A 14,980-nucleotide genomic window follows, 5' to 3' on the forward strand; every position below is an offset into this window, starting at 1 on the left:
AATAATTTCCACTTGTTCTTTTTTCTTATACATATTTATTAATGATTCTTAGAATTCATATTTGTTGTTAACACGAGTTAAAACAGGCGAATAAAAATAAATTTTCATTTCAGATACAGTTGCCTAGTGTTGCTTAAATGCAGATTGTGGGAAACTACAACTCCCATAAGTCCTGATCACTTGGTGTGCTGGCTGGGCCTGATGGAAGTTGTAACCCAACTTATCTGTTGTACCTTGCCGAGTAGCATCTTAGCATCCACATACAATATGCTAATTTGACTGTGAAGTCAAACTGAAGGAACACAACTCAAGTTGCATTACATTCTGTAAATAAATCAGGACATGAATACATTTGCAAAGCTTCACATTTCATTGTAGTATATAAACTTGGATGGAAGAATCTTCTTAAGAATCTCATTTCTTTGTGACTTGTTTGTATGTCTGACCTAAACTCAGAATGTTATCTCACTTCTGATTCACTATGTTTCTTAGTATCTCATAGTCATGATGGATTATGCTGCTTAAAATAGTAAGGTAAAGGTAAAGGTTTCCCCTGACATTAAGTCCAGTCATGTCTGACTCTGGGGGTTGGTGCTCATCTCCATTTCTAGGCTGAAGAGCCGGTGTTGTCCGTAGACACCTCCAAGGTCATGTGGCCGGAATTACTGCATGGAGCGCCGTTATCTTCCCGCTTAAAATAGTATGTGAACTTTAAAAATATAATGTACACAGAGTTTAGCACAATGATCTAATGTTCAAAGAATCTGCTGGTAGAGGAAAACTTTCAGGTTAATAAAACATATGTATATGTATCTACCTGATGCTCTGAGTTGTCCAAGTAACTGTGTTCTCATTCCTATGATAATCTCCATTGTTGCCTGAGATAGGAAATTTTTCTCACAAAAAGCTCTTTCCCAACCATCACTTCGTGCCTTCTGCCATGCCTGCCAAACAAGTTAGTTTAAAATGTCTTTGAATGTAATTAATTCTTATTGTCTCCAATGGAACTTTTATAAAGAAGTATTTTTAAAGCTTAAACTTTAGTAAAGGAAGTCTTACTATGTTAGAAAGATTTAAGCAAAACTTTTACCCAACTCTCATAATCTTAGGCTGGAAATACACTGCCATGTAATGTAGTTTGAACTGTTATATGCTCAAGTGTAGACCCACATAATGCATTTTTGAATTGCAGTGAACTGCATTATATGGGTCTACATTGGTTATATATTGCAGTTCAAAATGCATTATATGGCAGTATAGATCAAGCCTTAGCAACAAACCAAGTCTAATCTGGGTACAGCAACTCATACTCTGCTGACTTCCCTAGATATCTTTGACATGCAGCTGGACTGAGGTAGACAGTGCATCTGAGAAAACTGTAAGGAGCTGAAGAAACGGAATAAGAGAATCTGAAATAATTTGGGTTTTAGTGACAGAAAAAGAAACATCAAGTGACATATATGCTGTAAGACCAAATGCTCTTCAACCAGTGAGAATGAAAGCATCATATCTGTGCAATATCTGGCAAATGCCCAGTTCTACTAAGCTTGTCTACACTGAGTCATCAACATCAATAGTTAAAAGAACAGTTCAGTTCAGACAGGCCTTTTCTCACATACTTCCCAACTGGTCAATCAAAATCCGTGAAATTAGGACATAATATCATATGCTGTATTGTAGATAGCCTTTCTAGTTCTAACAACCAGCAAAGCTATCTACAATACAGGACTTACACATTTTCAAACCTCTCCCGCATCAACCAGGTTTTTAAAGACAACAAGGTTTGTATTGATAGGAAAGAACAAAAAGACAACATCGGCCATCATGAAAGCACTATGCAGGGACAGCAGCAATGCAAAGAGCAAGAGGACTAGAAGCAAATATAAGATTTGACCCCTGAGTAAATCATTCCCAAGGTTTCACTCGGTATTTGTTCAAGGAGAGAAGATCTACTTAGAATGTTTCATATAATATAATATGTAACTTCTTTAGAATAGCAATACCTGGAAAGCCCGGAGAAGGGCCATATGGTCACTGAACGTTCCTGCAGTGAATCGTTTTCTGCATAGCATGGCTGCCCGTTTCTGAGACGCCTGTGTTGGTAGCACAAATGGATCACGATAGGCAAGAGTGCATGCAATGGTCAGAATAGGATCCAGGCACTTGAGGACAACGGCACACAACACCATTTTACCAAGATGAGGTTCTACTGGTAGATCAGCCAAATGATAGCCAAGTTCTGTCAGATCTTCCCAGGTATCCATAGCATCTATTGTCTATTTTTTAAAAGGAGTAATCATATTGAAGATATAAAGAAATGCACACTCCAATTGATAATACAGTAGAGCCTCGCTTATCCAACATAAACGGGCCAGCAGAACGTTGGATAAGCGAATATGTTGGATAATAAGGAGAGATTAAGGAAAAGCCTATTAAATATCAAATTACATTATAATTTTACAAATTAAGCACCAAAACATTATGCTATACAACAAATTTGACAGAAAAAGTAGTTCAATGCCCAGTTATGCTATGTAGTAATTACTGTATTTACGAATTTAGCACCAAAATATCACAATGTATTGAAAACATTGACTACAAAAATGTGTTGGATAATCCAGAACGTTGGATAAGCGAGTGTTGGATAAGTGAGACTCTACTGTAATAATAATAATAATAATAATAATAATAATAATAATAATAATAATATTTCTTCATTGTATTTTTTTCCTTGTGACTCAAGGCGGGTTACAACATAGTTAAAACACATAATTATTGTAAAGATTCCATAAATACACATATTAAAATGAATATTTTATAAGATACATATTAAAGCATATTTCTATAAAATACATATTAAAATACACAAAACAAAAATTAAAACACAGGACACAAGTTTACAATTCAGGATTAAATGTTGTACTGGGGGACGGTTGAATTCTAAGCTTGGACTACTTTAGCATTTTCTTCTATTGTCAGGAGTTAATTTTACTATGTGAAGGAAATATTCACAATCAATAAAATATAACATATTCAGAAGTTCTCTGATGGTTTACGGATCTAAAAAACAGCCAGCCTTTTTGTGTAGGCTTAGAGTCAAAGAAACTGGGCACATACTATTTAAAACCAGGAAAGCTGCTTACATTATTTTTTAACAAAATCAGTAAGCAAATATTATGTATTGAAATTGACCGACTCCAACAGCTAACAATCCACCTATTAGCTAACTGAAATGTAAATCAGTTATTTTCACCCCAGTCCCCCAGGCGTCTGCCCTGAATGCTCATACTCATCCGTCAATCTCCCTCCCTCCTCCCTCCCTCTCCATCCTTTTTTTTTTTTTTTTTTTTTGGTCGAATCCCTTCTCTAAAGAGTTTTGTGTTTTACCCCCAACATACCTTTGGGTTTTTTTTAGCCTTTTAGATTTTTATGTAAAGTACATGCTTCTATGAGACTGTACCCCATTTATGCTGGTCTATGACCGTAACAAAGATTTTGATTTGATTACTGCACTACTTTAAGACTCCAGTTAGACGAAGTGATAACTGATAACAATAAAAGGAAACAGACAGTGGTTTACTCACCTTAAGCATCTGCACAGCATTTCTCACTATCAAAGCAGGTGGTGGTTCTGGAGCTTTCATTAAAAAGTCAGCAATTGGACAATTGATGGGAGCCAGCAATTTTGTATGCAAACACAGTTCCTAGAAATTAAAGACTCCCTTTTTAAAATTCCAAAATTACAACATGATTTCTTTACATTAAGAAAAATGTTAATAGTGGAATACTATGGCCCCATCTACAATGACCCTTTAATACATTTTCAAACCAGTATTGAAGAAAGTGGTTTGACTGTGCAGATGATTACATAGGAAATCCTGGAATCAATTTGAGACCCAGGTGGTGATAACACATATCACAGAGCACTGGTGCACATTAAGGGCTTTCTTTTGCATGCTTTTGAGGGAGTTTGTTGTCTGGCTGCCACATTCTGAAGCTTGCTTTGAATGGCATTAAACGGTCTGTGTAGATAGGGCTTATGTCCAAAAAAGGAATATTTAGTTCAGTGGGGCTTACTTTCAGATAAGAAAATACAGAACTGTGGTCTTAAGTTGGATCTACATTATCTTCATGCAGACAAAAGGACCTCTGCTATCAATTGAGAAGTACAGACACAATGAGGCATGGGAGAATGGAGGGAAAAGTGATTCTTGAGATTGCACAGAGGAGCAATCCACTATGACTGGATTTAACCCCCACATGCCAATAACACAACGCAGGAGCTCATGTTCTTGTTCAGTTACAACTGGTAGGTCCCTTCCGTTGTCCTGCCCTAACTCATCTAGCCCTCCACTCTCTATATGCCCTGGAAATCTGATCAAGAAAGCTATGGACCCACCAGAACAGTGAGAATGGTAACTCTGGAGCAACTGGCAACAAATCACCTCATCCTGCCAATGTTCAGAAGGGGAAGGATCCAAGTTGCAATACCAAACATTTTTTGGCATTCAGGGAATCCAACAAAACAAGGGTGGGCAGATTTTGGATGTTGGGGACCAGGATCATAGCCAGAAAAAAATTTGAGGCTGGCGGTTTGAAACTTTTTTTTAGCGAATCATAAAGAGTAGTTCAGTAACGCAAAATAATTTAGAAATCAGGCTCCATTGATAAACTTCAGTGGACCCTCATGGGGGTTTGGTTAATCAGTTAAAATTCACGAGTAAACCAAGTTTTTAAAAAAACCTAAAAATTTTCAGGGGGCGGGGTTGAACCTCTAACCCCACCCTCCCACCCCCGGCTACAGCCCTGTTGGGAACACTACTGTCAGATGTTGCAATCCCCCAAGGAACTATACATCTACCCTACTGCACATCATGCCTTTGCTGCCAGAATTTGCAATGCAAAAACAGCACAATATTTGTTTTAAAATAAGGCATATGGGAATAACACATCTTCTTTTGAAGATGATTATTTGCGCTGCCTGAAGGACTAATTGACTTTTTAGAAAGACGTGTGTGCTCTCTCTGCAAATCTCCTCTTAAAGCAAATTATCATTATGCCAGAGATGCTTTTCCAGCTGGTGAACTTTGGTGATGAGGTTTCAAAATTTAAAGGGAATTAGCACTTTTTTGCTGATGCCATCACCACAGTGGCAAATTTAGCAGCAATAGCAGTGAACTTTGAGGTCCAGCTTATACTTGAACATCAATCTCAATTTCATCTAAGTACCCACAAGACATTCAGGTGTCAGACAGATCCACAAAAAGACTACTGACCCCATGGTGATTCCACAGTCAATTATATAAACCACAGTCAATTATATAAGCTATAACTATGCCCTCTCATTTGGAGATCAGTGGATTAAAATATACAAAATGCAACATTTGAATAGATACAGCAAAAACCTTAATGAAAATGAAAAAATTCACTACAGCATAAAAAGTCAAATTTTTAATCTCAATTCTATTAAGATCACATTATTCAAAATTCACCCAGATCTTTTCCCAAGGAAATATGCACAGAACTGTAGATTAATATTTAACAGTCATGTATTGCACATTTCTGCCTAAGATACAACAGAAAAACCAGACTCAAATAAATCACAATTTTCTTATCTATTCTATGGCATGAGATTCCACTGATATTCAGTTATGAAGTTATGTCTGAAGAATAAGGCAAACAATGCCTGCAATACCAACATCTGTTGCTATCAACAGTTTCAACACTCAAAACAGCATATAAAACTTGAACTGACTTGGGTCAAGAGGATTCCTTTATGCAACATTTTTGAAGTGCTAAACAAACATGCAAACATTGTTTTAACAATGAATCACATTCCTCTGAAGGTTTTCCAGGTATGCAATTCTTCTTTTAAAAAGGCAGTTCTTGTATGCCTTGGTTATTGGGGAAAATTCAACAGGGAGCAGAATGTATATGAAAAATGGGGACATGAATCCCATTTGTTGTCCAATTAATCATACATTCCTCATCTATCTATATTTAGCTAAACAGAAAAGCATTGTGAATTTTATTGTATTTTGTAATGACACATATTCTCTCAGGCACTAGCTCAATTCAGACATCATTAAATAAGCCTGCTTCAACTGATGTGCCCCAAATGTGTTGGGATTACAGTTCCTTTCACTCTGTCAGTCAATGGCAGTAGGAAAATGCACCAAAACCACGCTTAAAGATACATAATACCGTTTGGTATCATATCTGTCCAAATTACTGATACAGGCATTGTTCTGCCTCCAGACTCAATTGCATGATATATACAGAGCTGAACATATGAACAAGGATACTGTAAATAAAACCAGGCAAACAGCTTGAAACTGTGATTCGGTCTGATAGCTAAAACTGAGCCATTTTTATGAAGATTTCTATGAAACAGAGAAAGACTACTGACCTGTAGGGGCATTCTCAAAAGTTCTGGGGTCTGAAATTCCAGCATATTTTGAAATCTTAGTCTACTGAAAAGTCGGAAACAAATTCCAGGCCGACAACGTCCTGCCCTTGGAAACAAAGTATTAGTTAAGGTGAATCATCCATAGAAAAGTGGAATTTAAACAAACTTGTTAAAGGAATGTGTATACTAATTTTCAGCACAACAAAAAACTAAAAAGACTTCATAAATTTACAACAAACATACTCCAAAGTGGAAAACCAAGAACTACAACCATTGAACATTTTTCCATCAATTGTCTAAAATGCGTTTTAAATGCACTTCAAATACATTTCATAACTTAATAATATAGGGAAATATTTTTTTCTCTGTTATTTATATTTCTCTCAAGAAGCGAAGTATTAGATTGTTTATAAAAACCATTGTCTTTAGCCTCATTGTAGGAAAAAATATTCACCAAGTTTTGGCATTACCTGCCCTTTCTTTGAATGGCACTAGCTTTAGAAATCCATACCATCTTTAGCATAGTTACACAGTTCAATGCATCAAAGGATTTCTAAAATGATAAAAAAGAATGGCTGTGTTGTGAGTTAAATTTAGAAGACCAAGGTTAAGATAATACTTGCATTTATAAAGCGATCTAAATTACCAAACGTTTCATGCAAAGTGATTCTGCTATATATTAATTATTCTGCTTTCAAAAGCACACTTTGCTGATACCTCAAAAACTTTAATTTTCTCCTATACAGCATATCATTTTATAATTTTCAGTTTAACATGTATGTTTAAAATAACATACCTCTTTCATTTTTCCAGAGTCAATCACAAAGACAACATCGTTAACTGTGATGCTGGTTTCTGCAATATTTGTAGAAAGTATCTGTAGAAAGCAACAAAATATTAAAGTTATAACAACAGCTGATGTGACATGGTGAGAATTCACAAACAGTTGAATAGTCCCTTGATACTTGCTATTTTACGGATGCCTGGAGGTGAGGTCTTCAGAACTTTCTTCTGATCAGATGTCTGCATATTTGAATGTAGCATAAAAACCTGAAATCTAGTCACAAAGAATTACAAGAGAAATTAAATATGGAATAATTCTGCAAAAGTACAACAAAAGTCAAAGTGAAAACAGTGCAGACTTTTCACCTGTGAGCATTATCAGCAAACCTCTTGTCATCAAATAGTATGCGATCCCGTAAGCCAACAATCTCATCATATCCAGGAAGGAAAATTAAAACTGCACCTTTAAGAAGAAAAAAACATGAAAAGACACATGAATCAGAAAATGCTATTAGGATCCGCTCTTTTATTATGAGTTATTTAAGCCTGATTTTAGATGTGAGTGATCTTACTCCCATATATGATACACTAGTATAAAAGTTTATCTTTCTGTATTTACAAGGCCCTGTTCATAAAATCCACCAACTGCAGAAATAGCGTCCCAATCAAATGTACTGGAAGAAAATATTGTACTAGTTCTGCTGAAAAAATTTAAAAGCTCAGTTTAGTCCTACATTTTAAGTCTAGCAAGCTCACAAGTGCAACATGGAGGCTTCCTAAACATTCTATATGTAGTGGGACAAGATATTCTCCAGGCAACAATCCTAAAACTTGAGTATATACAAATTACTTAACTTTTAATTTGTTGTTTTAACATATGTTATTTTAATTAGTTTCAAATACAGGTTTGTTTGTTTTTGCTGTAAATTTCTTTGAGGTGTTTTTAAAAACACTACAGTATAAATATGCTTTTAAGTAAAAAGTACTGTACATGTATTTACCAGCTTCACAGCTATGACAGATATTGTAAAGTAGATGCATGATCAGGTCTAGATCCACCTTTTCATCATCAAAACTATGATGATAAGCCTTCAGAAGTTCTTGATCTTCAACACTAAGTTCACTGGCATTGGCATGGACCAAGGAACTCTCATCTAGATTGCCAGACTCCAGCGAAGCACTGAAATGTGTAACAGTGTTTATGAGAACATAATACCTTTCCTATATAGAAAAAGTCTTACATAAATACACTTTTTGAAGTGCTGAATTTGAACACCAGATATTGAAACGCTTTTGATCCAGTCCACACATACTGAATTTACAGGGCTACAACAATTAAAACTCTCTTCAATACTGTTGCTATTTCTAATGCATTTTTAGATGCTGAATTCATAGTCATAAAATACAATAAGAATGTTGTACCGCAAGTTCTTTCATAATATTTTTATTACCTCAGTTGTTATTCAGTTTTGATTAAATGCAGACACTGAGGTTCCAGTGTGATTTTTTTTAGTACTTTTGGATGGATTTGTATGATAGTTGCATCTATCAAATAGGAAATTTAGGTACCACTTATATGTGGGGAGGCTAATTAACGACACCATAAAAATCATCCAGCCGCTGTTGGAATGAGGAAATGCCGTCGCAGTGGATGATGAAGCAGCTGCATCCCCTGTGGCCAGAATCAAGCATACCCTCAGGAAGCTGGAAGCTGGAGAAGGTTTAAATTGCCTCTGCATCTGTCTCTGTATCTGTTCTATGTTATATGGCATTGAATGTTTGCCTTATATGTGTACAATGTGATCCGCCCTGAGTTCCCTTCAGGGTGAGAAGGACGGAATATAAATACTGTAAATAAAATAAAATAAAATAAAATTAAAATAAATTTTCTATCTTTGAATTAAACTGCTTTGAAAGTTTATTAGAAGACTTTGATCTCTTTTTGTGTACTCTTTACTCCCCAAAGAAATCTTAGTTACTTAATGCAAAATAAAAGCATCAATGCAGGTTGTGGAAAAACGTATCTGATGGAGCATATCTGAGGTTCTTTTTGAATTCAGAATGGCAAATTCGTATAATATCAAAAACGCTATGAAATGTAGTTTCTGGAATGAAAATAACTTGGATATACTTGCTAAAGATCACTAAAGAATTATGCTAAACATTATATGCCTTCAAATTATGCCAAAACTCATGCCTCAACTTTATATTGAAAGTTTCTCATTAAATATTTGCACTAAGATTGATTTTGAGATCCTAGGATTATCATACTGAAATTATGGCACATACAGGCTTCGTTGTTTATTTCACTTATGGGAGCAGATCCCTGTCTATAGTACATTTCAGAATTAAATAAAATATTACCAGTAGGATTCCAGAAGGTCAACCACTTCTGTCTGTCCAAAATGTTTAGCCCACTCCAATGCTGTCCTGTAATAATTGTAATGACAGTTAAACAAACATTTTCCTTAAGCACAATAATGGGACCCAAAAACTTTTTGACTATTATTTCAGTACAACATTTCTAATATTCATTTATTGATTTTTTAATATAATATTCATTTGCTATACCATTCCTAAAACACTCTGGAAAATAGATTTTTTTTAAAAATTGTGAAGCTGGATACAGCTCTCAGTGACTCCCAAGGAATGCTAAAATGGCTTTCTAGATTATGATAATAATAATAATACTTTATTTATATCCCTCCCCCATCTCCCCAGCCACGGTGGTGAAATGTGTGAAACCCTTGTGCCAGCTGAACTGCTGACCTGAAGTTTGGCAGTTCAAATCAGCGAGATGGGGTGAGCTCCCATCTGAAGGCCCCAGCTTCCCATGCAGGGACATGAGAGAAGTCTCCCAAAGGAGGGTAACACATCCAGGCATCCCCTGGGCAATGCTTTTGTATACGGTCAATTCCCTCACACCTAAAGCAACTTGCAGTATATTCTCAATTTGCTTCTGATACAATAAAAAAAAATCCCCATGGAACTCAGGGAGTAAGATGCTTGCCCACCATGCATCAAAGTATTATTTAGTGTCATATGAACCAGCCTACAAACTGGGTTGGAAAATGCTGTCCATAACACATACGTAAGGTTATTTTTCTTCCTCTACAAGTGTTTTCATAATCACAAAACAGTTCTGTGCAAGTAACATTTGAGCTCTGTAACACCAGCTTTACTAAATCTGATACCTTCCAGTTATTTTGGACTACAGCACCCATTATCTAATAACCCACTATGTTTCCCAAGACAGGTAAAAAGAGGAGGACACCATGCTGTGGAAAGATAAGAGTTTGTTTATGTACAAAATTGCTAACTTTCTGTCTAAATGTTTTTAAAAAACCTCATAGTTGTTCGATTGAATGTAGATTCTTTATTTTACACGCTACACCTCTGACAGTCAGGCCAACAGGATCTGAGCCAATTAAGTATAGGTGGGGAATGTGCAATGATCATTGATTTTAAAATATTTTTTTACAAATTATCCCAAATGTAAAAATTAATTCAATAACCCATAACCAATACGTTATTCCTCTTTCTTCCATGCCATATTCCAGTTTTGTGAATTAACTTGCAGACTTTCTTGTGCGGTGTATTTTATATCAAAGTTAGTATTTGTGAACTTGTAAAAAAATTCATTCTATAAATTAAGAAAAAACAGGGGAAACTGTTAATTACCACATCCAATTTTCATTTCTCAGCCAGTCTCTCTCTCACTCACTTTCTCTCTGTCATGCACACAGAAATTAATGTCAAGAAGTTGCTGTGTACTTATTTTACCAGCCATTGGATGATTTGATGTGAACATTTGCTCCCATACCAATCAACTGTTCAACTTGGCTCAAGAAACCTCTTCCAGAAGCTACCATTAGAGTTGTTGCACTTGTCTCGCTGTGTCTGTAATCAACTAGGAAAGGGGGGAAATAAAGCTTAGACTGTGTTTTCTGTTTTGTTTTTTTTTTTAAACTGTTGCAGTTATTTTAACTGTTCTTTCAACTAAACATCTTAGTTTTACTGAGCTGTAAAGGACATTTTAAACCAGACTGTTATTCTTACTCTGCTTGCAATCCTATACACGATTACCTAAGACTTAGTTCTAAGTAAATATGCACATGACATCTAAACAAATATAAACATGCCTTTAGCAAATACAAACACACTAAGAGTACTGTGATTCATAAAGCCGTAATGCTTTTTTTAAAAAGCTAAACTTACAGAATAAAAAACTGCCAAAATACTTTTAAAATTCTGGAAATTTAAATGTTTATGAAATTACCTAGCATTTTCAGTCACTGGTATTTATAGTCTAGAGATTTAGATGCACCATTCAGTAAGGAGTTCCCAGTGTGAACTTACCACTGACATTTTCAGTTAAAATAAGATGGAAGACTTGTGCAAAGGCATCAATGTCTTTATGTAGCCAGATATCGGAAAGACAAGCATCCATTTCTTTAATTAGCCAAGGTTCAAGACAATTGACATCTTTTTCAGCCTATAAATAAGAATATATTTTAAAATCACATTCTAAAACTGAAAGCTATTAAAGAACAATGCTCTATTCAAATTGCTTTAAAATTACTTTTTAATATATCCAGAAACTAGCAGGATATTTCAAGATTGCATACCATTTATTCATGAAATTCTGCAAAATATACTGAAGAGTCATATGTGCAACAGAACATCTTGTTTCTTATTATTATTATTAATAATAATAATAATATATTATTATTAATATTATTAATAATAAGATTATTATTTTATTACTATTGCTTTACATTTCTATTCTAAACAGAAGCCCCTCTTCCAAGTTTAAATCAGGCTTTACTTTGCCAAAATAAAAGGTGTTTCAGAGGATTAAAAATTCTCCACTTTAAGCACAGAATGGTAAAACTTTGAACTAGCTACTTTTTTAAAAGTACAGTTAGCACATGTGGTGTAAATGTGAGAAATCATAAGAACATAAAAGGCAAAATGATACAGTTGTGGCAAGTTTTGATTTTGTTTGAAAAGGAGAACGTGACATTTAAAAAGATGGAAGGATCTAAATCCACAGTATTTAAATATTTAAAATTGAAAAAGGCTCAAAGTTTGGTTATACATGTGAAGCTGTAAGTGCAAAAGAGAATGCAATGATAATCAGGAGCTTCCTGAACTCATGGGAGAGCTGATAATAATAGGTTATATTTGTTCTGCTTCATTAACAAGTAGCATCAACTTCAAATATTGGAAGATCAGCAGTGAGCATACCAACTGACTGAAAACTGTGTCACCACCATCATCCAAGAGATCGTATTCTTCAGCTACATTCAGGACTGCCCTTTGTCTCTGTAGTTCTGGCTTGCTGTTGTCTTGTGCAGAATACCATTCAGTCAGAGTTGTCTGTTGCTTCTCCTCTAAATATATAGTTCAGTTTTTAGGGGAAAAAAGACAGAAACAAGATCAAAATATACAGCATCTTACTATAATTTCTGAACAAAATTTGTTTGTCACATCTAGACATCAACAGAAACAGCTGCTTTCCTACATCTTAAATATGGGCACCAACCTCGCTGTTTCTCCTTTTTGTATTTGATCATTTCTTTATTTGTATAGCCTGTGGTTCTCAATAAGTCTTCAAGAAACATCTCTTTTACTTCAAATGGTCTTCCCGGTACTGAAAATATAAGCATTACTATAAATATTCATGCTTTACTCTATATTACCAATACACTGAAATTTGCAACAAGTATACCATATATACTCCTGTATCAATCAAAAAAGTATGCAAAAATGTGATTCCAAAAACAGGAGTTGACTTATATTCAGATAAAAATAGTATCTCTGTGCACTACCACCACTTCTGACCTTTGTTGAATGCCTGGGCAGGAAAATGGTGTTGGTGGCAGCTTTTCGATACTAAGCTTTATTGGTGGGAGTTGCTGAGGAGGTCAGTGCTTTTATAGTAAGCTCTCAATGTCTGCAGCTAGACCACTTGTTTCCTTCTCCTCTCCAACTTCTCTGAGGCCAGCAAGCCAGCAGCCGATGATAGAGTCTATTGAGTCACCGGGAAAAGGGGGGGGATCAATCTAAATGGTGAGCAAAGAAACAATAGTATTTGACTCAAGAGGCTGCTGAGATCTCATTTTCTACCTGCCTTCTTTGGCCACAGGCCTGCTTGCTTTTTCAGAGAAGTTGGGGAGGAGGGAGGAGAGACAAGTGGCTGACAGTAGATAACTGAGGGGTGTGCATGCAAAGATGAGAAAGCAAGCAAAAGATCTCAGCAATCTCTTTTTAGCCAAATATCTCTCAGTATCACTGGTGTATCTTTACTTATCACGACCACTGAACAGCAGCTCAAGACGCTCCCCATTTCTCATCTTTTGCCTGCCGTCTGATGAGTGCCAAAATAGTGTCCTTGACCTATCCATAGGTCATGTCAAAATCTGTCCTTGACTTCTATGTGAGGTCGACTTATGCACAAGTATATACGGTACATGCGCTAGCAGGGAAGACAGAAAAAATTAAGGGGTTTCTTTTTTTTACTTTTTTTTAAAATTCCTATTTTTTTTAGAGGAGCAAGTGTTTCCCATTTCAACTAAAATGCTGTCACATAGGTTAGCTAGTTTGGTTCAGTAACTATCAGCCCAGACCTTAAGGGATTCTTATGTTTTCACTCCATCCAAAAAGTATAATTAAATTCAAAAATTAACTAGATATCCTATCTTTCTGTGCTTGTTCTCAAAGTGACCAAGCTTAGCAAATAAAATCTGCTAAAGTCTACTACTTCATCATTAGTATTTTTACCACTGATTCAGTGTAACAGAAGTTAAAGTATTTTATTTCCACTAATATCTGACACAGATTATTTTGTGCCAATTGTACAACAATTTATTAACAAATCTGGAATATAGCACATCAAACTAAGAAAAATACATTCAATTAAATCTAGTAGTCTGACTCCTATTCGCATTTGCACTTACTATATATCACTGGACAGCCTCCAAAATACCTGACGAAGAGATTCACATCCAGAGCAGCACTAGAGAGGATCAGTTTCAAAGATGAGTGTTTCTGTAATGTGTCTCTCAGCTTCGTTAATAGGAAGTCACTGAACCGATCCCTCTCATGAACTTCATCCTGCAACATAAGCAGGCCAGGCCTCTTTGTTTCAAAACCTGAGCATATTGACATGTCATGCAATGCAACTCCTCCACTTAAAAACTGTAAAATATTTCACTACTGCTGGAATTTTCTCGTTATATTATTTTTTGCCACATTTAAGTTACTCTTGTACAGAAACTGTATGATTTTCATCTAGAAGGTTTAATTTATATCTTAAAAAGTAGAAATACTAAGATATAACTACCAGAAATAAATCTAAGCATAAGTCAATAAAAACAATATGAATACAACTAAGATTCTCTTTATATGCCAGCAAAACCATTAATCATACAGCTTTGTAACAATTAAACTAAAGCCTAGAAGAAATGCAACCTAGATTTTACAGCTCCAAAAACAGCAAGTTACTTTCAAGATAAATATTTGGTAATACGTACCACAATGACATGAGTTACAGTTGACAGTGCACTATCTCCAGCCATTAGTGTACGAAGTAGTACACCATTGGTGCAAAATGTTAACAGTGTCTTTGGAGAAACCCTGTTAAGAATGACGAAGTCACTTAAGAGCTCAGCATTGTAAAAGCAATGAATACATCTTATGAAAATGAAGTATCATGACAAATATCTGCACCTTATTATAATTGTATCACTATATAAATAATAATAATAATAATAATAATAACAA

General features: G+C 35.3%; 1 protein-coding gene across 3 annotated transcripts in view; it reads right to left on the reverse strand.

The window, feature by feature from the left end:
- Positions 1 to 14,980, reverse strand: part of ythdc2 (YTH N6-methyladenosine RNA binding protein C2) — a 38,700-nt gene that overhangs the window by 16,178 nt on the left and 7,542 nt on the right. For all 3 annotated transcript variants that reach the window (XM_062972171.1, XM_062972172.1, XM_062972173.1), the window contains 16 exons: positions 14,731 to 14,833; positions 14,155 to 14,311; positions 12,741 to 12,848; positions 12,443 to 12,588; positions 11,552 to 11,687; positions 10,976 to 11,102; positions 9,557 to 9,622; positions 8,194 to 8,372; positions 7,559 to 7,655; positions 7,379 to 7,466; positions 7,206 to 7,286; positions 6,880 to 6,962; positions 6,410 to 6,515; positions 3,585 to 3,704; positions 2,004 to 2,276; positions 818 to 944 (listed from right to left, as the gene is read on the reverse strand). In XM_062972171.1, the coding sequence (XP_062828241.1) occupies positions 818 to 944; positions 2,004 to 2,276; positions 3,585 to 3,704; positions 6,410 to 6,515; positions 6,880 to 6,962; positions 7,206 to 7,286; positions 7,379 to 7,466; positions 7,559 to 7,655; positions 8,194 to 8,372; positions 9,557 to 9,622; positions 10,976 to 11,102; positions 11,552 to 11,687; positions 12,443 to 12,588; positions 12,741 to 12,848; positions 14,155 to 14,311; positions 14,731 to 14,833 (1,997 nt within the window). The remainder of the gene's footprint in view (positions 1 to 817; positions 945 to 2,003; positions 2,277 to 3,584; positions 3,705 to 6,409; positions 6,516 to 6,879; positions 6,963 to 7,205; positions 7,287 to 7,378; positions 7,467 to 7,558; positions 7,656 to 8,193; positions 8,373 to 9,556; positions 9,623 to 10,975; positions 11,103 to 11,551; positions 11,688 to 12,442; positions 12,589 to 12,740; positions 12,849 to 14,154; positions 14,312 to 14,730; positions 14,834 to 14,980) is intronic.

The sequence above is a fragment of the Anolis carolinensis genome, chromosome 2 (genome assembly GCF_035594765.1).
Source record: "Anolis carolinensis isolate JA03-04 chromosome 2, rAnoCar3.1.pri, whole genome shotgun sequence".
Taxonomy (NCBI): Eukaryota; Metazoa; Chordata; class Lepidosauria; order Squamata; family Dactyloidae; genus Anolis; species Anolis carolinensis.